This window comes from Scyliorhinus torazame, chromosome 2, assembly GCF_047496885.1.
Source record: "Scyliorhinus torazame isolate Kashiwa2021f chromosome 2, sScyTor2.1, whole genome shotgun sequence".
Lineage (NCBI taxonomy): Eukaryota > Metazoa > Chordata > Chondrichthyes > Carcharhiniformes > Scyliorhinidae > Scyliorhinus > Scyliorhinus torazame.
The window spans coordinates 241,564,295-241,585,573 of NC_092708.1; the positions used below are offsets into that span (position 1 = coordinate 241,564,295).

Genomic DNA, 21,279 nt, shown 5'->3' on the forward strand with positions numbered 1-21,279 from the left:
ACTTTTACACTAGGTATACGAACAATTGTTTTTTTTAGACCGAAAATCACGGGGTCAGTCTTTACACAAGTATATATGGTTACATGTCTAAGAAGAGGAAAAGTCTTACCATTGGTCAGCCATGCTTAAACATAAATAAACAAGTACTTTAAACTTCAAGTGCAAGAATATGCAATGCTGTTTATTTTTAAAAATTCACCCACATCTTTACACATTAAACATTTATTGGTGTTGCATACTTTGGTGTACGTATTTCACAACGTGTGTCCCAGTCATAACTGCAATTTCCAATATTCCAGGCGGAGCAACTTTCATTGATTTGAATTCATAGTAGCAAAATGCTCCATGCCTTCATTCCAGCAATCTGGAGGAAACAGGTGAAAGAGATACAGCAAGAATATGGAACAAGGGGTTTGCCTGTTTGTTACTCATTCAGTGAACCCACAGCTTTAATGTAGTGCTCATACACGACTCTTCTCTCAGGAGCAGTCTACTCATCAGAAGCAATATATTTTCAACCAGATTAGTTATAACTGATTGTGCTAAAGGTGTTTCAAAAATTAATCACAACCACAAATTAGCTGTGAGAAAGGAATATTACGATCCCCGTAGAGGCCGATAATGTCTTAAAAGATATTTTACTTTCTTTGTTTAAAAAAATATATTTATTAAAGTTTTTTAACACAATATTTCTCCCTTACAAACAATAACCACCCCCTCCCCCCCACTCGTAACAAAAAAAAAGAGAAATTGCGCAGAGCAAGATATATACATGGCAAAATGATATATTTACACAGCTTTGTACACTGGCCCTCACCTGTACGTGCCAGTTTCCCCAACCCTTCATGTTATCTCTTGCTCATCCACCCTCCCAGGCAGACCCCCCCCCCCCCCCCAAGGACGTCCCCTCCCCCGCCCCAAGGTTGCTGCTGCTGACCGACCTTCCGCTAAAGCTCCGCGAGATAGTCTAGGAACGGTTGCCACCGCCTGTAGAACCCCTGCGCAGACCCTCTCAAGGCGAACTTAATCCTCTCCAACTTTATGAACCCAGCCTTATCATTTATCCAGTCCTCCAGGCTGGGGGGCTTCATCTCCTTCCACATTAGCAAGATCCTTCGCCGGGCTACTAGGGACGCAAAGGCCAGAATGCCGGCCTCTTTCGCCTCCTGCACTCCCGGTTCGTCCACTACTCCAAATATTGCTAGCCCCCAGCTTGGTTTGATCCGGACTTTCACCACCTGAGATATTGCTCCCGCCACTCCTCTCCAGAATCCCTCCAGTGCCGGGCATGACCAAAACATGTGGACATGGTTCATCGGACTCCCTGAACGCCTTCCACATCTGTCCTCTACCCCAAAGAACCTACTCAACCTCGCCCTCGTCAAGTGCGCTCTGTGGACCACCTTAAATTGTATCAGGCTGAGCCTGGCACATGAGGAGGAGGAATTAACCCTACCTAGGGCATCAGCCCACAGACCTTCCTCGATCTCCTCCCCCAGTTCTTCCTCACATTTACCCTTCAACTCTTCTACCAGCGCTTCCCCCTCTTCTTTCAACTCCTGGTGTATATCCGACACCTTGCCCTCCCCGACCCATACACCCGAGATCACCCTATCTTGAACTTCTTGTGCCGGGAGCAACGGGAATTCCCTCACCTGTCGCCTCACAAAAGTCCTCACCTGCATATATCTAAAGGCATTTCCCGGGGGTAACTCGAACTTCTCCTCCAGTGCCCCTAGGCTCGCAAACGTCCCGTCGATGAACAGGTCCCCCATTCTTCCAATCCCCGCCCGATGCCAGCTCTGGAACCCCCCGTCCATCTTCCCTGGGACAAACCGGTGGTTACCCCTGAATATTTTACTTTCTATCGGTTGATTAAAACGATCACATGAAGAGACTTCACGTTTTAGAACTTTTACTGTAACAGAACATGAAAGCAGAATTAACCAAACACAAAACGTTATCAGATCCACACTAGTTGGTGAAATTAAAACAAAGACACAACTGTTTTCTTTGCTAGAGAGTTTATTGACTTAGTTCACAGTCAACATTTCTCTAATACATGTGGCCCAGCTATTGCCATTTATGTTATTTTGAAAAAAATACCCATCACCTGTTTAATAATGTAATTGCCATTAAACCTTATTAATTACATTGTTAAGACATTGACACAAATCAGTAGGCAACTTATACTCTGAACTACAGAAAAGATCATTCATTTAACTTAAAATGACTGAAAATCCTCCTCGATGGTTATACTTTACTCGGTCTCTTAAATGGACATGTCATTCTCCTAGAATCAATCCAAAGCTATTCTCAACTCCCATTGGCTTGTTTCCTTTTTCATTTTCCAACTGGAAAACTTCTAATCCCTGAACTGATGTTCACAGTGAGGGACAAATTTGAGTTTCTTTCCTCTGGCCAGGCTAGGTGAACTTTGAGTGTTGTTTCATTCCTCTGTCCAAAGTTTTGCATTGCAACAGAGCCAAAGGTTTCTCTAATAAAGGTGCAGAAATAGCTTTTTCCTGCTCAGAAATATCTTATGAGAAACTCGGTACTCCAGTGCTGCAATTGCTTGCATTGGGCTCTTTCCCCATTTGGAGCAGAGTTCACTGCGTGAGTGAAACTCCTGTACAACGTTCCCACAGCGAGTGTACAGATAAATAACACCAGCTCTAAGTACTTCCAGCTGCACAGAGGCACAAGGCAGGGATGCCAGTTGTCCCCGATGCTGCTCGCCCTGGCGATCGAACCACTGGCAATTGCGCTTAGGGCAGCAAAGAATTGGAAGGGGATCCAGATCCAAAGCTGCAGACTGGTTGTACGACCTATTGGAATTTCTCCAAACGGAGAAAATTAAATTCGCCAGCCAGGGATCGGAAGAGGGCTTCCATAAAACATGGGAGCCATTCACCCAACTGTTCCAAGACCTGTTTATAGCCAACAGCCAATAAGCCAAAGGAAGGGAGAGGGTAGTCAGGGTACAACAAGGAGAGGGGGGGGGAAGGGGAGGGGGGGAGGGGGGGGAAACAAGGAGGCATGGAACCCAACCATGTCCAGCAAATAGCAGAATACACAACACCACACCAACGCAACTGGAACAGGACACAAGAGTAGACGAGGGGAAAAGGCATGCCAGACAGCCAGCGAGGGAGGGGGGTCATGAAAAAAAGGGGGAGAGGGGAGCAGGGGATCCAGCCAGAACCAAACACCTACTGGAAAATGAAAAACGGGAAGCTGTAACCATTGTAAATAATGTAAGACGACTGATGTAAATAACAGAAGCCGACTGACGTGTAAATATTTCTCTTTATTTTTCTTTTGCATGTCCATGCTTATCTTTGTTCTACATATTACAAAAAACATGAATAAAAACCTTTTTTTACAAGTATTTACAGTCCAAACTGCTCCCCCTGATTCGATGACTAACAGTCTATCTACTGTCAGCACAACAGCTCTGGTCATAGAATTTAGAATTATCATAGAATTTTTTACAGTGCAGAAGGAGGCCATTCGGCCCATCGAGTCTGCACCGGCTCTTGGAAAGAGCACCCGACCCAAGATCAACACCTCCACCCTATCCCCATAATCTAGTAACCCCACCCAACACTATGGACAAATTTGGACACTAAGGGCAATTTATCATGGCCAATCCACCTAACCTGCACATCTTTGGGCTGTGGGAGGAAACCGGAGCACCCGGAGGAAACCCACGCACACACAGGGAGGATGTGCAGACTCCACACAGACAGTGACCCAAGCCGGAATTGAACCTGGGACCCTGGAGCTGTGAAGCAATTGTGCTAACCACCATGCTACCATGCTGCCCGTTGTTTACATTGTTTACAGGTGTGATAATCTTGTCGCTTCTTTCCAACTGCACCCCTGCCCCCATCTCCACAACTCTCCTTGCCCTTTAACAACCAAGCAACAGAAGTTTGTAGGCAGGCAGAATTCAGAGTTCCTCCATTTCACCTTAAATAAAAGGGATAGCCCCAAATCAATATTGGTAAGAATATGGATCTGCGAGACACACCATTTTTGGGGGGAACTCAACTCAGCGCCCAATCCAGAATGTTAAGATTTAAATTTGCTCTCATGATTTGCAGTGGGCTGACCACTCCGATTAGCTGGAATTGTTGACCAGGGCCAGCTACCTGGAATTCACCCTGGCTGCTTTCACTGATATAAATAAGGCCAACTCTGGCAAAAGACAGGGAGCAGCTGCATTGCTCAAGTGAAGAATGGTGAATACGTGAATACCTAACAAAAATTGAAGAAGTAAACGTGGCAGTTTGATCAAAGGACTTATTGTTTTGTGCTTAATTGTGATTAATGATAAACAACATTTTAATCTTCCAGAGGAACCCTGTCCAGATTTGACATCGTACTGCTCCTTAGATTGTCCCCATGGTTTCCTGATGGATCTGGATGAGTGCAGCATCTGTGAATGCCGGCCACAGCCACACAAATGTCGAAAGCTTTCCTGCAATAAGCATTGTCCCTATGGTTACATGTAAGTACAGCAGATCAACACCAAACAACAATATAGCCCTTTCTCATTCATCAGTTAGTAACCAAGTTATTGGACATGTGCAGTCAAACCCTTTTAACAGATCTCATCACTTTGTAACTCTTTTAATTAGTGAGAATTACCATGTTATTAAAAACCACCTCAAATCAAGTTATTTAAATTTTTGCACAATGAACTAATTTATATTGGGTAAATAAAAGGAAACACAATTTTTTTTATGGTTTTCTCCATGATCATTGATGGCAGACCTAAATTATCTACAGATATTTATTCAAATGTTCCACATACTCATCATGTAGTCGAGTTACCAGCTCTCCCAAGATTATCCTGGAGTCGCTAGGAAATAAACATTGGTTTCCAAGGCACTGCTGGTGGGAGAAATCTTGAAGAAAAATTGTTGGGACATTTAAAACAATATATTTTCTTTGCATACATTAATTTATGTGACCACCCAATAAATTTCTCCCCCAGCATAATTTAACAATTGTGCTGAAGTTCTCAGCAGATCGGGCACACAAGATATTAACCAGTTGTTAAACTTGATTTATAGATATAATTTCAAGAGAAAAAAAGAGTCAGTTGTCATTTTACCAAGTGTGATTATTTACAGATTTGTGTGGTTTTGAAATTATATAGAAACTGGCCACCTTGGTGTCAGTCTCTTTTTATGAGTACCTTTCAATTTATAAACGGATTTGATGTTGACAGTGGGATTTAAGTGCAAAAATAGAGACCGCGATGAGCAAAATAATCCTAGAGTTAGGCTGCGAGGATGATAAAGATTTTGGCCTATACACGGCCTGAGCTTCAAACTGTCTCCTCAGTAAATGGGATGTCACATGGTCTTTTATTCATCCGATTCAACTACAGACAGCAAAGGCATGACAAATGTGGGGCGGGATTCTCTGACCCCCCGCCGGGTCGGAGAATCGACGGGGGCTGGCGTGAATCCCGCCCCCGCCGGTTGCTGAATTCTCCGGCACCGGGACAGTGGCGCAGGCGGGCTCCGGGGTCCTGAGGGGGGGGGGCGCACAGGGCGATCTGGCCCCGGGGGGGGTGACCCCACGGTGGCCTGGCCCGCGATCGGGGCCCACCGATCCGCGGGCGGGCCTGTGCCGTGGGGGCACTCTTTTCCTTCCGCCTTCGCCATGGTCTCCACTATGGCGGAGGCGGAAGAGACCCCCTCCACTGCGCATGCGCGGGGATGCCGTGAGCGGCCGCTGACGCTCCCGCGCATGCGCCACCCGGCAATGTCATTTCCGCGCCAGCTGGCGGGCTACCAAAGGCCTTTCCCGCCAGCTGGCGGGGCGGAAATCAGTCCGGCGCGGGCCTAGCCCCTCAAGGTGAGGGCTCGGCCGCTCAAGATGCGGAGACTTCCGCACCTTTAGGGCGGCGCGATGCCGGACTGATTCACGCCGTTTTTGGCGCCGGTCGGCAGACATCGCGCCGATATCGGAGAATCCCGCCCATGATGCATCACACCACTCAATCCTCTTCATCCACCCCCACCCCACCCGGGGACAGGTGCAAAAAATTTATTGTTACAAAAGAACCATGGGATGGGAACAGAGATTAGGGTGGGATTCTCCTTTTGGGAAACACTGGGCGCGATTCTCCGCTCCAGCGACTAAGTGCCCACGCCGTCGTGAACGCCGTCGAGGTTCACGATGGCGCGAAACGGCCCCGATCCCGACCGATTCAGGGCCCGAAAATGGGCTAGGATCGGGGCCGCGAGAAACTCGGGGGGGCGTGTCGCGAAAGCCGCGTCGTCACCATGCGACGCCCGAATGACGCGGCGCTGCGTCATAAATGGCGCGATCTGCGCACAGAGGACCCGGAGAGGAAGAGATGGCTGAGCCCTGACGAGCCACACCGAGGTTCCGAGACACGGACCTGGACACCCTGCTGGATGAAGTCGAGCACAGAAGGGACACCCTCTGCCCAAGACGTGGGCATCGCCAGCCATCCGGCACGGTTGGCGTGAGGCTGGCACCGCTGTGAGTGCTGTGGGGCAGACCCACTGGACGGGGAGCAGTGTCGTAAGAAGCTGCACGACCTCACTCGGGCTGCGAGGTTAAGTGCCATGAGGGTGCCCCAGGCCCCCACACCCCCGGCACGAGGGGGGGAAGTGGGGTGGTGGGGCATCAGGGGCGGTGGTGGGGGGTCAGGGGGGCGCTGGGGCATCAGGGCGGTGGTGGAGCATCAGGGGGGGTTTGGAGGGGTCAGGGTGCCCAACGATTTACTCGACCCACATGAGCCCCAGGACCCCCCCCACCGGAGCGATGCCATGGTGTGCTGTCTCCTGAACCAGCAAAAATGTAGTTTATATCTGCACGCCCTGATGATACCCACCTAATTGTGATACTTTATCGACCCCCCCCCCCCAGGACAAGACAGCTCACAACCAGCGTGAGCGTATGAGCACCGGAGGGGGTTCTCCTGTGCTGCACCCCCTAAACATTCATGAGCAGAGGGCCCTGGACCTCACTGGGGGATCCGCCACCCGGGAGGTCGCGACATGCCAGCTCAGAGACGCAGAAGCAAGTGAGACAACCCTGCATGTCCTCACCCCCCCCACCCCACCCAACCCGTCATCCTCTCCCTCACACTCATGCCACTGCACACTCACTCCCCTCCCCCCCCCCCCGCCCTCACACTGTGCACCGACCACCACCATGCACCCGGGCCACAGTGTCTAACGAACCCCGAATCTTTATGTTCCCCAGGGCCAGCCACCGAACGTCCAGGGACGTCTCGGCCAAGAGACAGCGGAACATCGCCAACCGCAACTGCACCCAGGGACGCACGCCAGAGGTTGGCAGTCGGTCGGACAGGAGGGCAAACCTCTCAGTATGGGACGCAGGACCGGAACGCTCACACCACCGAGAGAGACAATAGTGAGGGGCACAGGGCAGTCAAGAAGACTCGCACATCACAGCCACACACTCGGTGGAATCACCTGGAGGTCAGCACGACATGGCCGGCATGGAGCTTGCGCCGGGCCATGAGTGGGAGAACAGACCAGAATTCCTAATGGACGATGACCTCGAGCTTGCGGCACTGCTGTCTCCCACACCATACACCATCACAGAGACACTCACCTCGGTTGGGCATATAAGTGATGAGGCTCCCGGGTCACGGTCTGGTGCGCACCCCACAGCCAAGCCGGTACAGCAGGTGGAGCTTGGAGCAGCCGAGGGGCTGTACGGTCGGAGGGCAGCCCAGGCCCAGCAAACAGCTGCCACCCAGACGGTTCCCAGGTTCCTGGATGTACTTGACCCACCCGGACAACCGATGCATGTGGACACCCAGGGACTGAATAACGGGATGAGGGCCATCTTCCAGGACCTGCACACGCAGTTGGAGGAGTCCATCCGCGTTCAGGAGCAGGGAGTGGTGCCACTCATCAAAGCCACCCAGGCCGACACCGCACGGGTGGCGTTCGCTGTGGAGGCAATGGGTGAAAGGGTTTTGGCCATGGGTCAGGTTCTGCAAGGCGTTGGGCTTAACGTGCACGCGTCATCCATGGCCCAGGAGAGGGCTGCCCTCTCACAGGTAGCCATCTCACAGAGCCAACAGGACATTGCCGCCGCTCTCCGGGCCCTGGCCGAGTCTCACCATGCCATGGCCGGTCCCAGCAAGCGACGGCACAGTCCCAGCAGTCAGTCGCGGAGAGCATTGACCGGCTGGGGCACGTGATGGATGGCGTGGCGCACTCACAGGTTGAGATCGCACAGTCCTTGGCAGGAATGTCGCACTCCCTGGGCTGCGTCTCGGCGAACATTCGGACCGTGGTCGATACCGCTGCAGGCCTCCAGGACTGGCAGCGTCAGGTGTCGGTGGTGTGGCGGGGCATGCCTCCGATCGCATCTCCGTCCCACAGTGAGGCCCGTGGGCCACCGGGCTCCCGAGGGAGGAGGAGGTTCTGGGGCCCGTCCCGGTAGCTCCATCAAGGGACGTCCCGGTACACTCGCCCTCCCCCCATTCCGCCCCTGGCGCATCTGGTGGGCAGTGGGCAGGTCAGGGTGGCACAACGCCATCCAGCACGCCCGCCGAGCAGCCTGGCCCATCGAAGCCGGACCGCCCCAGGAAATGCATGCCGACGGGGAGCCATGTCGAAGGGCGCGATTCTCAGCAGTCCACCTCCACTCCTGCTGTACCATCTGGGAACGCACCTAGACGTAGTGGTAGGGCCCGTAAGGCAAAGAAATTAGGCACGTAAGAAGTTGGCACGGGTGCAGGGCACAGTTTAGTTGTAGGGGGTAGGGCACCTATGTTAATCACACAAATAAACTCACTGTTGAATTTGACTTGTCAGACTCTGTGCTATGTCCGGTGCCAGGGGGCTCGTGAACAACAAAGAACAAAGAAATGTACAGCACAGGAACAGGCCCTTCGGCCCTCCAAGCCCGTGCCGACCATGCTGCCCGCCTAAACTACAATCTCCTACACTTCCTGGGTCCGTATCCCTCTATTCCCATCCTATTCATGTATTTGTCAAGATGCCCCTTAAATGTCACTATCGTCCCTGCTTCCACCACCTCCTCCGGCAGCGAGTTCCAGGCACCCACTACCCTCTGCGTAAAAAACTTGCCTCGTACATCTACTCTAAACCTTGCCCCTCTCACCTTAAACCTATGCCCCCTAGTAATTGACCCCTCTACCCTGGGGAAAAGCCTCTGACTATCCACTCTGTCTATGTCCCTCATAATTTTGTATACCTCTATCAGGTCTCCCCTCAACCTCCTTCATTCCAGTGAGAACAAACCGAGTTTATTCAACCGCTCCTCATAGCTAATGCCGTCCATACCAGGCAACATTCTGGTAAATCTCTTCTGCACCCTCTCTAAAGCCTCCACATCCTTCTGGTAGTGTGGTGACCAGAATTGAACACTATACTCCAAGTGTGGCCTAACTAAGGTTCTATACAGCTGCAACATGACTTGCCAATTCTTATACTCAATGCCCCGGCCAATGAAGGCAAGCATGCCGTATGCCTTCTTGACTACCTTCTCCACCTGTGTTGCCCCTTTCAATGACCTGTGGACCTGTACTCCTAGATCTCTTTGACTTTCAATACTCTTGAGGGTTCTACCATTCACCGTATATTCCCTACCTGCATTAGACCTTCCAAAATGCATTACCTCACATTTGTCCGGATTAAACTCCATCTGCCATCTCTCCGCCCAAGTCTCCAGACAATCTAAATCCTGCTGTATCCTCCCGACAGTCCTCATCGCTATCCGCAATTCCACCAACCTTTGTGTCGTCTGCAAACTTACTAATCAGACCAGTTACATTTTCCTCCAAATCATTTATATATACTATAAAGAGCAAAGGTCCCAGCACTGATCCCTGTGGAACACCACTGGTCACAGCCCTCCAATTAGAAAAGCATCCTTCCATTGCTACTCTCTGCCTTCTATGGCCTAGCCAGTTCTGTATCCACCTTGCCAGCTCACCCCTGATTCCGTGTGACTTCACCTTTTGTACTAGTCTACCATGAGGGACCTTGTCAAAGGCCTTACTGAAGTCCATATAGACAACATCCACTGCCCTACCTGCATCAATCATCTTTGTGACCTCCTCGAAAAACTCTATCAAGTTAGTGAGACACGACCTCCCCTTCACAAAACCATGCTGCCTCTCACTAATACGTCCATTTGCTCCCAAATGGGAGTAGATCCTGTTTCGAAGAATTCTCTCCAGTAATTTCCCTACCACTGAAGTAAGGCTCACCGGCCTGTAGTTCCCGGGATTATCCTTGCTACCCTTCTTAAACAGAGGAACAACATTGGCTATTCTCCAGTCCTCCGGGACATCCCCTGAAGACAGCGAGGATCCAAAGATTTCTGTCAAGGCCTCAGCAATTTCCTCTCCAGCCTCCTTCAGTATTCTGGGGTAGATCCCATCAAGCCCTGGGGACTTATCTACCTTAATATTTTTTAAGACACCCAACACCTCTTCTTTTTGGATCTCAATGTGACCCAGGCTATCTACACACCCTTCTCCAGACTCAACATCTACCAATTTCTTCTCTTTGGTGAATACTGATGCAAAGTATTCATTTAGTACCTCGCCCATTTCCTCTGGTGAGGGTGACCGAGTGGTGTAGTGGTATACGAGCGGTTCAAGGTCTGTTCCAGATGTGCTGTCCCTTTCCCCCCTGCCTCCCATAATCGGACACCGTTGTCCTCGGCACACCGATGCCAGCCACCCCACATGGGCATGTGGTGAAATATCCGTCACGAAGGCTCTGACCACCGGAGTGCACGGTTCAGCTGTAGCCATGAGTCAGACCTCGGCTGGCGAATCTGAGCACGCAGCTCATCGCAAAGCGGGCTGTCATCATGGCACTGGTCACACCCGCTTACCCAATCATCACTGTTGTGCAATCCCGTAGTGCCGCAGTGGTAAGGTGATGTGGAATTGGTGCCGTGAACGCGGTGCGGGGGTGGTGGTGGATGCTGTGTGGTGCCCGTGTGCAGGAGTGACGGTGCAAGTGGCAGTGTTCAGCGAATCCCACCCCCACAGTGCGTGAACCGTGCGGCCACCAACGCGTCGTGTGCCCGCTGTCCGCGGCGGTGCCGTCGCGCAGCCTCCTGGACGTAACGAGCAGCCGGGCAGTGTCTGTGTCCTGTGCCCCTCCCCCCACCCTGATGCGCGCCATCATCCTCATCCTCCGCATCCTCCTCTTCCCCATCCCCCTCATTTGCGTTAGCACCGTTGCCGTCGGGTCCGCCCTCCGACTCCTCCACCAGGTCATCTCCCCTCTGCATGGCTATGTTGTGCATCGTACAGCAGACCACAACTATGCGACCGACCCTGTCGGGCCGGTACGGCAGGGCCCCTCCGAAGCGGTCCAGGCATCTGAATCGCATCTTCAGCAGGCCGAAGCACCGCTCCACCACACCCCTGGTTGCTGCATGGGCCTCATTGTATAGGCTCTCCGCATTGGTGTGAGGCCTCCGTATTGGCGTCAGCAGCCATGTCCTCAACGGATAGCCCTTGTCGCCCAGCAACCAGCCCCTCAGCCGGGGGGGGGCATCCATCGAACATTGCGGGGATGAATGACTGTGCCAGAATGTAGGCGTCATGCACACTGCCGGGGTACTTTGCACACACGTGCATGATCTTCATGTGAGGGTCGCACACCACCTGAATGTTCATGGAGTACGCGCCCTTTCTGTTCATGAACACTTCCCTGGTGTCTGCAGGCGGGCGCAGGGGACGTGCACGCCATCGATGACACCCTGGACCATCGGTATTCCGGCCACCTTGGCGAATCCACGTGCCCATGCTTCCTGCTGTGCTCGGTCCTCGGGGAATTTTATGTACCTGTCCGCGATGGCGTACAAGGCGTCGGTGACGGCCCTGATGCACCTGTGGACCGATACCTGTGATATCCCAGAGAGGTCCCTGCTCAGCGCCTAGAAGGAACCGGTCGCATAAACGTTTAGGGCCACCGTCACCTTGTCGGAGACTGGTATCGTGTGTCCTCCACCAGTTCCAAGTGGTGCGAGGTGCGCCACGAGGTGGCATATATGTGCAACCGTCTCCCTGCTGAACCGTAGTCTCCTCCTGCATGTGATGTCCGGTAGGGCCTCGATTGACATTCTGTCACGGTATACCCTCGGCCTTGCTGGACGCCTGTGGCGCCCTGGCACCACCATCAGTGGATCCTCCTGCTCCTCCTCCTCCTGCCCCCCCCCCCCCCCCCCCAAGCACTTCCTCTGCATTCCTCGCCGTCGGGGGGGGGTCAATGTTCCCCACGGCATCCCCCTGTACATTCGGGGCCTGAGCGCCTGCGGCCTGCGCGGCGACGACGGGCCACTCCGCGGCCATCCCCTCTGCTGCACCGACGACCGTTGCATCTGCAGCCACTGTGGGCCGTCTGACTCTACGCTGCCGGATGGCTAACTCCAGAGCTGCGGCTCCAACCACGGCAGTAAACATCGCTGTCTGGTTGGCATACATGGTGACCTGCAGGAGGGTGGTTGGGGGCAGAGAAACGACATGTTACACGGAGGTTCTTCCACACCTCGCCAGCCGGGTTGCATAGGATACCTGTGTGCCCAGGTGGGATGGTCGCGCAGCAGATCCACTGCCAGCCTAACATCTGGTCACTGTCCACATCCAACGGTCAGTTCACACCATACTCCTCACCAGTGTGCCAGTCGCCTGTGCCCATCAGCCACACGGCAACATGCGGCCGTGTCCTCGTCACCGTCCTGCCATATCAGGGCAGCTGACATGTTGCATCCGCGGATGGACGATACCATCCATACTCTCCCTCATCCCCCTCCCACATGCACGCCACCCCCTCATCCCCCCCTCCCACCCACAAACTCTCCCTCACCCCCCCCCTCCCACCTGCACACTCCCTCCCACCTGCACACTCTCCCTCATCCCCCCTCCCACCTGCACACACTTCCTCATCTCCCCTGCCACCTGCACACTCTCGCTCACCCCCCTCCCACCTGCACACTCTCCCTCATTCCCCCCCCCCCGGATGGCCGCAGCCTTCTCGGGGAAGCCAACCCGGTCTTCAGGAGCTGCGGAACAGTTGCTCACCTCCTCACTGGTCAGTGTCAGCCAGCACGACTGGCTGACGACTTTAAATAGCAGGTGTGAACGGTGACGGCGTGAACTGGGGTCACGCCATCGGGGCTTTGGCCCATCTGGCCCTGAGAATAGCGGGGGTGGCAGAGAATCGGCATTTTGGGTGTCTCGGACAATTCTCCGGCCTGTGCCGCACGGAACTCGACGGGGCCGTTCTCGCCACTTGGGTGAATTGGGTCGCGGGAAAATTTGGCGACCCAGGCGATTCTCCCAACCGGCGCGGGAGCGGAGAATCGCGCCCACTATGTTCATCCGCCAGAGTTGAATTGCACCAGTTTTATGATCACCTTGCAATTCAGTATTCCACGCCATGCAAACTTCGATGACGTGGAATATAAGGGATCTCCCCCTCTCCCCACCACCCCGCACTACAAATTGGCCCTGACATCCACCACTCCCCCCCCCCCCCCCCCCCGCCCCCCCCACAACTTCCCGGCACTACAAACCGGCCTTGACATCATCCCCCTCCCCCCCCCCCCCCCCCCCACCACCACCACACAGCAGCCAGCAGCCTCCCACCCCCAGATTGCCTGGGTGCCCAACCCCAAGTACGGGGTTAGCCCACCCCCCCCCCCGGCGCCTTTCATAGTGCCTGAAGTTGAGAATCCTGGGCGTGATTCTCCGACCCGGCGGGGGGAGGGGACGGGGGGGGGGTGCTGGGGCGGGCGCGAGACAATGGACTCCGGGGCTGCCCATATTCTCCCAGCCGGATAGGCCGGAGCCCGACGACATGTCATCATTGCCCGTACCCCCCCCTCCCCACAGCCAGGTGGCATGGGCTGCATGGGCGCGACTGTTGGAGAATGGCACCTGGCCAGGCGGACAAACTCCCTTACCCTCGCACCCCCCTCCCCGGCACTCGCCCCCCCCCCCCCCCGGCACTCACACCCTTCTCCCCCCCCCCCCCCCCCCCCCCCCCCCCGTCCCCAGCACTCACGCCCCGTCCCGTCCCCGGCACTCACCACCCCCGTCCCCGGCACTCACACCTCCCATCCAACCCAGACACACCCCCCCCCCCCGACCTCGGCACTCACTCACCCCCCCCCCCCCCCCCCCCAAGCACTCTTCACCCCCCCCCCCCCCGTCCACCCCCCCGTCCACCCCCCCGTCCCCGGCACTCGCCACTCCCGTCCCCGGCACTCATCCCCCCCGTCCCCGTCCCCCTCGCCGGCTCTCACCCACCCCCTTCCCCAACACTCCCCCGAAGCCCACCCCACCCCCCGCCCCACACACACCTCTCCCCCACACACAGAGACTGCGGCCACTCCATCACCTCTCCTGCAGCCACCCCCCAGGCCGTGACCTACCTCCACGCTGGACGGCGTCATCCATCAGCACCGGTTGACGCCGTTACAAAGGTGTTTTGGTACTTCCGGTTGCAGCGATGCACTGCTAAGCCACACGTTTCGGCAGCTCCCGTTCAAACGGACTTTTGGGCTCTTTTCGGGAGCCCCAACGGAAATTCTTTCAGACCAAACCCAGTGTGGGGTGATGAGGGAAGGTGCCCCCCCCCCGGGTGTGTATGGAAAAGACCAGTGGCAGTGGCCAGATTGCGAAGGATCCTTTGGAGCAGCGGCAGAGAAGAGAAGGGAGAAGCAAGATGGCGGCGGATGGAGCCCAGACGACATGGGGCCCGGACCAGCAGGAATTCCTCTGACGGTGTGTGGAGGAACTAAAGAAGGAGGTGCTGGCGCCGATGTTATTGGCAATCGATGGGCTGAAGGAAACACAAAAGGTCCAGGCAATAGAGCTCCGTGGAATGAAGGCAAAGGCAGCCGAAAATGAGGATGAGATACAGGGCCTGGTGGTAAAAACGGAGACGCATGAGGCGCTACATAAGAGGTGTATCGAAAGGCTGGAAGCCCTGGAGAACAGCTCGAGGAGGAAGAACCTCCGGATTCTAGGTCTCCCCGAAGGAACGGAGGGAGCTGACGTTGGGGCTTATGTGAGCACGTTGCTCCATACGCTAATGGAAGCTGAGGCCCCATCGGGCCCCCTGGAGGTGGAAGGGGCTCACTGGGTCCTTGTGCGAAGACCAAAGGCGGGAGAACTACCAAGGGCGATAGTGGTGAGATTTCACCACTTCACGGACAGAGAGGCTGTTTTGAGCTGGGCCAAGAAGGCACGGAGTAGCAAGTGGGAGAATGCGGTGATACGAGTGTATCAGGACTGGAGCGCGGAGGTGGCGAGAAGGAGAGCGAGTTTCAATCGGGCCAAGGCGGTGCTTCACAGGAAGAAAATAAAATTTGGAATGCTGTAGCCGGCGCGATTGTGGGTCACGCATCAGGGCAAGCACTTCTACTTCGAAACGGTGGATGAGGCATGGACCTTCATCCAAGAAGAGAAACTGGACTAGATCTGAGAGTTTGATGTTGGGGGGGAAGCAACGAGGTGGTGGTACAGGAATGTAAATTGGGGAATGGGAGGTTTATAATATTGAAACGATAGATGGGGAATTTCTCTCCTCTAGATGGGGGGGACACGGAGAAATGTGGGCGCCGGTGGAAAAAGGGACTGAGAGGGGGGATGGGGAATGAGGGAGCTGCGCCATAGGGGGCGGGGCCGATAGGAAAGCGCGGGGTTTTTCCGGCGCTATGGAGATGATGGCGGGAAGATAGGCACAGGAAGGAAGAGAGTTCCACACGCAGGGGGGGTCAAAGAGAGAATGGGGGAAGCCAGGGTCAGTTAGAGTTAGCTGACTTTCGGAAGCATCATGGGAGGAGTAACCATGCTAGATGGGGATCTAGCGGGGGAGGGGGACTAACTGGGTTGCTGCTGCTGAGTGCAAGGGGGAGCTGGCAAGAGAAGAGGTGGTCGGGACGGGAAGGCGCCGCCTGGGGGATGGGTGGGTGCGCGGGACCCGGACGGGGGACTGGCCCAGAATAGGGGATGGCTAGTCGGGGGAGGGGTGGGGGCCCAATCCGGCTGATCACGTGGAATGTGAGAGGCCTGAGTGGGCCGATTAAGAGGACCCGGGTGTTCGCGCACTTAAAAAGACTGAAGGCGGATGTAGTCATGCTCCAGGAGACGCATCTGAAGGTGGCGGATCAGGTTAGGTTAAGGAAAGGATGGGTGGGACAGGTGTTCCACTCAGGGTTGGACGCGAAAAATAGGGGGGTGGCGATACTGGTGGGGAAACGGGTGTCGTTCGAGACTAAGAATATAGTGGAGGGTTCTACACAGAGCACATATGACGGGAGCAAGACTGAGCAGGTTCTTCGGAATGGAGGACAAGTGCGGGAGGTGCTTGGGATGCCCGGCGAACCACACACACATGTTCTGGTCATGTCGGCACTGGATGAGTACTGGAGGGGAGTGGCAAAGGTGATTTCAAAGGTGGTGAAGGTCCGGGTCAAGCCAGCCTGGTGGTTAGCGATATTTGGGGTAGCGGAAGAGCCGGGAGTGCAGGAGGCGAAAGAGGCCGATATTTTGGCCTCTTTCCAGGCCTGATAGCCCGGCGAAGGATCTTACTCACGTGGAAGGAAGCGAAACCCCCCGGCGTGGAGGCCTGGATAAACGATATGGCAGGGTTTATAAAACTAGAACGAATAAAATTTGCGCTGAGAGGATCGGCTCAGGGATTCTCCAGGCGGTGGCAACCGTTCCTTAACTATCTCGCGGAATGTTAAGGGAAAATAGACCGTCAGCAGCAGCAGCCCGTGGGGGTGGGGGGGAGCACTATTTTTTTGTTACTTTGTTAGTTCACTATATTATTTAAATAATGTTATTTATCAGTTACTGTACTATTTTTAATGTTGATTTGTAAAATGGAAAAATTCTGTTTGAAAACTTTAATAAAATATATATATATTTTTTAAAAGGTCTTTGATTTACGCCGACGTGACACCCCCCCCCCCCCCCCCCCCCCTTGCAGGCCGTCATGTTTTCTGATCAGCCAGCAATGTTGGCCGCCGTGGTGGCAGCCGCTATTCTCCATGTTGCCCTGGAGGAGGAGCATGCCAGAGGGGCAGGCGGCAGCCGGCCAGGCTGGAGGGACACCCGCCCGACAGGACGAGGAGGAGGAGCAGGGGGAGCACGCAATGGAGGAGGAACACGAGGAGGGGGAGGAGGACGTCGCGGCGCCACGGCAATGGAGACACCCGAGGAGGCACCATGTGTACCGGCTCCGGTTGTCGTACCAGGACCTCACGGACCGGGAATGCAGGAGGAGACTCCGGATGAGCTGGGAAACCGTGGCACACATTTGCCACCTGCTGCCATACCTGGTACCGTGTGACACTGGGAGGGGACACCCTCTCCCCGTGTCCGTCAAGGTTACGGTGGCCCTGAACGTTTATGCCACGGGGTCATTCCAGAGGCCAGGTGGGGACCTGTCCGGCATCTTGCAGACATCGGTGCACCGGTGCATCCGGGCAGTGGCAGACGCCCTATATGCCATTGCGGACCACTACATCCGCTTTGCTGTGGACCGGGCCAGCCAGGATGCCCAGGCCATGGGCTTCTCTGCCGTGGCCAGGTTTCCCATGGTCCAGGGCGCGATCGATGGGATGCACGTCGCCGTGCGGCTAGCTGCAGATAACAGGGCCGTGTTCACCAATAGGAAGGGGACCTGTTCCATAAACGTCCAGGTGGTCTGCGATCACCGCATGATTATCCTGCACGTCTGCGCCCGGTACCAGGGAAGTGTACATGACTCATACGTGTTGTTGCGGTCTGACATCCCCGGCATGTACGAGGAACGCCATCCCCGGCTGAGGGGCTGGTTGCTAGGTTACCCGTTGCGGTCGTGGCTGATGACGCCTATATGGAGGCCACAGAATGACGCGGAGAACAGCTACAATGATGCCCATGCAGCGACAAGGGGTGTGATAGAGAGCTGCTTTGGCGTGCTCAAAATGCGTTTCAGGTGCCTGGACTTCTCTGGGGATGCCCTCCAGTATCCGTCAGATAGGGTCGGCCGCATCATTGTGGTGTGCTGCGTCCTGCACAACATAGCCCAGCAGAGGGGCGATGTTCCGCAGGCAGAGGAGGGCGGAGTGGAGGAGCAGCAGGAAGAGGCGCAGTCCTCCCCAGATGAGGGGGATGGGGGCAATGGTCAGGGCAGACGGGCTAGACATGGGCGGGTGGCTGTCCACCGTTACCGGCTGGGCCAGCGGGCACAGGACAGGCTGATTGCCACCCGCTTCACTGACTCGGGGGCGTGGGAATCGGCGAGTATGGCCACATACCGCACACCATGGCAACACCACGACGGCCTGGCTCTCACAGGCGCCAGTGGAAGTGTGTCTATTGCAGGCCATGGCGGATGATGACAACCCGCTCTGCAATGAGCTCCTGGCTCCACATCGTTGGACGATGTCTGATCCATGGCCACAGTACCACCATCCACCCGGACCATCCCTGCATGCGGCTGTAACACTGCAGCGCACGGTCCCGTCCTCTGCCCGGGGGGATGTTGATGGCGGCCCAGGAGGAAGGGGGCAGACTCACCTGAGGCCGACTTAAGACCACCCCTCACACACACTGGCGCTCAACGTACATGACACCCCCGCACTCTTCGGACAGAGCACAAAGGCAGCTTCTGTAGGTGTAACATTGACTTTAATAACCAAAGGAGTTCATGCACGTGCCCTAGCCCCTAAAACTCGTCTGTGCCCTGCACCCGTGGCAACTTACTCAGTGTCTAATTGTTTGGCCTTGGGGCCCTTTGACTACGCCTAGGTGGTTCCCCAGACGGTACAGCAGAACTGGAGGTGGACTCCTGCGATTCCTGCCCTCTGTCTCTGGATCCCTTTGGCGGCCGTTTCCTGGGGCGTCCTGGCCTAGATGGGCCAGGCTGCGGCCCGGGCGACTGGGATGGCGAGCTGCCAGCCTGTACTGCCCGTTGCTCACCCAATGCACCTGGGACGGAAGGGGGGGGGAGTCCGAGGTGCTGCAGTGTTCCTGGATCTCCCCTACAGGGGGACCAGGGACGGGCGCCAGCAACTCCTCCTCCCTCGGGGTGCCCGATGGCCCCCAGGCCTCTACATGGGTCAGGGGGGTGAATGGACCGGCCAGCCGACGCCCCTCCGACACCTGGCGCTGCCAGTCCTGGAGGCCCGTGCTGGTACCGACAAGGGTCTGCAGGTTTGCAGCCATGGAGCCCAGGGGGTTGGCAAACCCTGTCTGTGACTGTGCGACGCCGGCTAGCACATGGGCAATGGCGCCATTGCCCTCAGCGATGGCCTGCTGAGACTGGGCCATGGCCTGCAGGGATTGGGCCGTTGCCTGCTGAGACTGGGCCATGGCCTGCTGAGACAGGGCCACGGCGTTGAGCACCTCTGCCATCTGGCGCTGGCTCATAGCCTCCTGTGAGAGGGCAGCCATGTCCTGGGCCACAGAAGCGGCCTGCACGGAAAGCCCCAGGCATCGCATACTGTTCCCCATGTCTGACACTGTCGCACCCATTGCCTCCACCGCGGATGTCACCCGTGCGGTGTCAGCCTGGGTGGCACGCATGACCGGCACCACTCCCAGCTCCTGGACGCGGGTGCACTCCTCCACCTGCGACTGCAAGCCGACCGTCACCAGGTTCAGTGGTTGCATCGGGGCTATGGGTGGGTGTGGTAACTCCAGGAACCCGGGATCCATCTGGGCGGCAGATGTTCGCTTGCGCCAGGATGCCCTCCGACCGCCCGGCCCCTCTGCTGCTCCTACCTCCACCTGCTGTACCGGGACAGCTGTGTTGTGCGCACCAGTGAGTGTACCAGACGCCTCATACTAAAGTGCCCAACCGAGGTGAGCATCTCTGCGATGGTGGAGGGTGTTGGTGACAGCAGTGGCGTTGTGTCGTGCGCATCGTCCCACTCTGAGTCCATGGTACTTTGGGGTGGCGGTTCGTCTCCACCCATCCAGTCTGTGCCACTGTCCTGTATTTCGGTTTCCTGGGTAGGGCTGTCCTGGGTAGGGCTGTCCTGGGTAGTGGTTTCGTGGCTCGGCTGCCTCTGCGGCCTGTGGCTGCCCCCCTCGTCGCTGGGTGGCACACGCCTGCGTCGCCGCACCCGCACGAGACGGTGGCATCGTCTCCCGATTGCTCCAGGTCTCTCCGTCTCCCGTGGTCACCGTGGGGCATCCTGCGGGCGTCGCGTGCCAGAGGGTCCGGGTCTCTCCGTATCCCGTGGTCGCCCTGGGGCATCCTGCGGGCGTCGCGTGCCAGAGGGTCCGGGTATCTCTGTATCCCATGGTCACCCTGGGGCATCCTGCGGGCGTCGCGTGCCAGAGGGTCCGGGTCTCTCCATATCCCATGGTCACCCTGGGGCATCCTGCGGGCGTCGCGTGCTAGAGGGTCCGGGTCTCTCCGTATCCTGTGGTCGCCCTGGGGCATCCTGTGGGCGGTCGGCCTCTGCGGGGATGGATGCCTCGACGTTTGCTCCTGCAATGCACAATGAAGCATGCATGGTTAGACACGCAGGCAGTGATCAGGTGATATGGGGGAGGGGGATATGGGGGAGGGGGGATATGGGAACGGGCTGTCGGTGGCTCACTTGCTGGTGGGCCCCCGACCTCTGCATCGGCAACCTTCTGGTCCTCAGGTCCACCAGCCAGCTCCAGGGCCCTTTCCTCATGTATGGTGAGTGGCCTCTCATCAGCGGGCCCCCTCCAGTCCTCTCGTGCTCCCTATTGTTGTGTGCGCGCTTCTCCTGTGGGGGGCGGGTGGGTGGCAGGGGTAAAGGGCAACAGTGTTAGTCAGGTATATGAATGCACGCCACCGGTTGCGCGTATAGTGCGGAAGTTAGGGTTAGTTTCACCTGGTGGTGTGCCGCATATCGGGCAGGGACAGGGGGGGGGACTCACCCTGGCTGCCCTGATGAGATCATTCACCTTCTTGTGGCACTGGGTGCCTGTCTGTGGTGTCAGAGCCACAGCGCTGAAGGCCTCTGCCACCTCCCTCCACAGACCCCGGCTGAGGCGTGGGGCGACCCAGCGGCCGTGTCCGGGGTACAGGGACTCCCTCCTCTCCTCCACTGCGTCCAGGAGCGCCTCAATGTCATGGTCCTAGAACCTCGGGGCTGCGCGGCGGGTGGACATCTTGTCGGGTCTTCCGGGGTGGAGGAGCGCGTCTTTTGAGCTGTCACGTCGTGCGGCGTCATCGTCCACGTCGGGTGACACCATCGTGAATGGCG

At 56.2% G+C, this 21,279-nt stretch overlaps 1 protein-coding gene across 2 annotated transcripts in view; it reads left to right on the forward strand.

Moving 5' to 3' along the window:
* The window catches only part of LOC140396830 (cysteine-rich motor neuron 1 protein-like), a 419,037-nt gene that overhangs the window by 334,144 nt on the left and 63,614 nt on the right, over positions 1-21,279 (forward strand). For both annotated transcript variants that reach the window (XM_072485588.1, XM_072485597.1), the window contains exon 7: positions 4,363-4,516. In XM_072485588.1, coding sequence (XP_072341689.1) covers positions 4,363-4,516 — 154 coding nt within the window. The remainder of the gene's footprint in view (positions 1-4,362; positions 4,517-21,279) is intronic.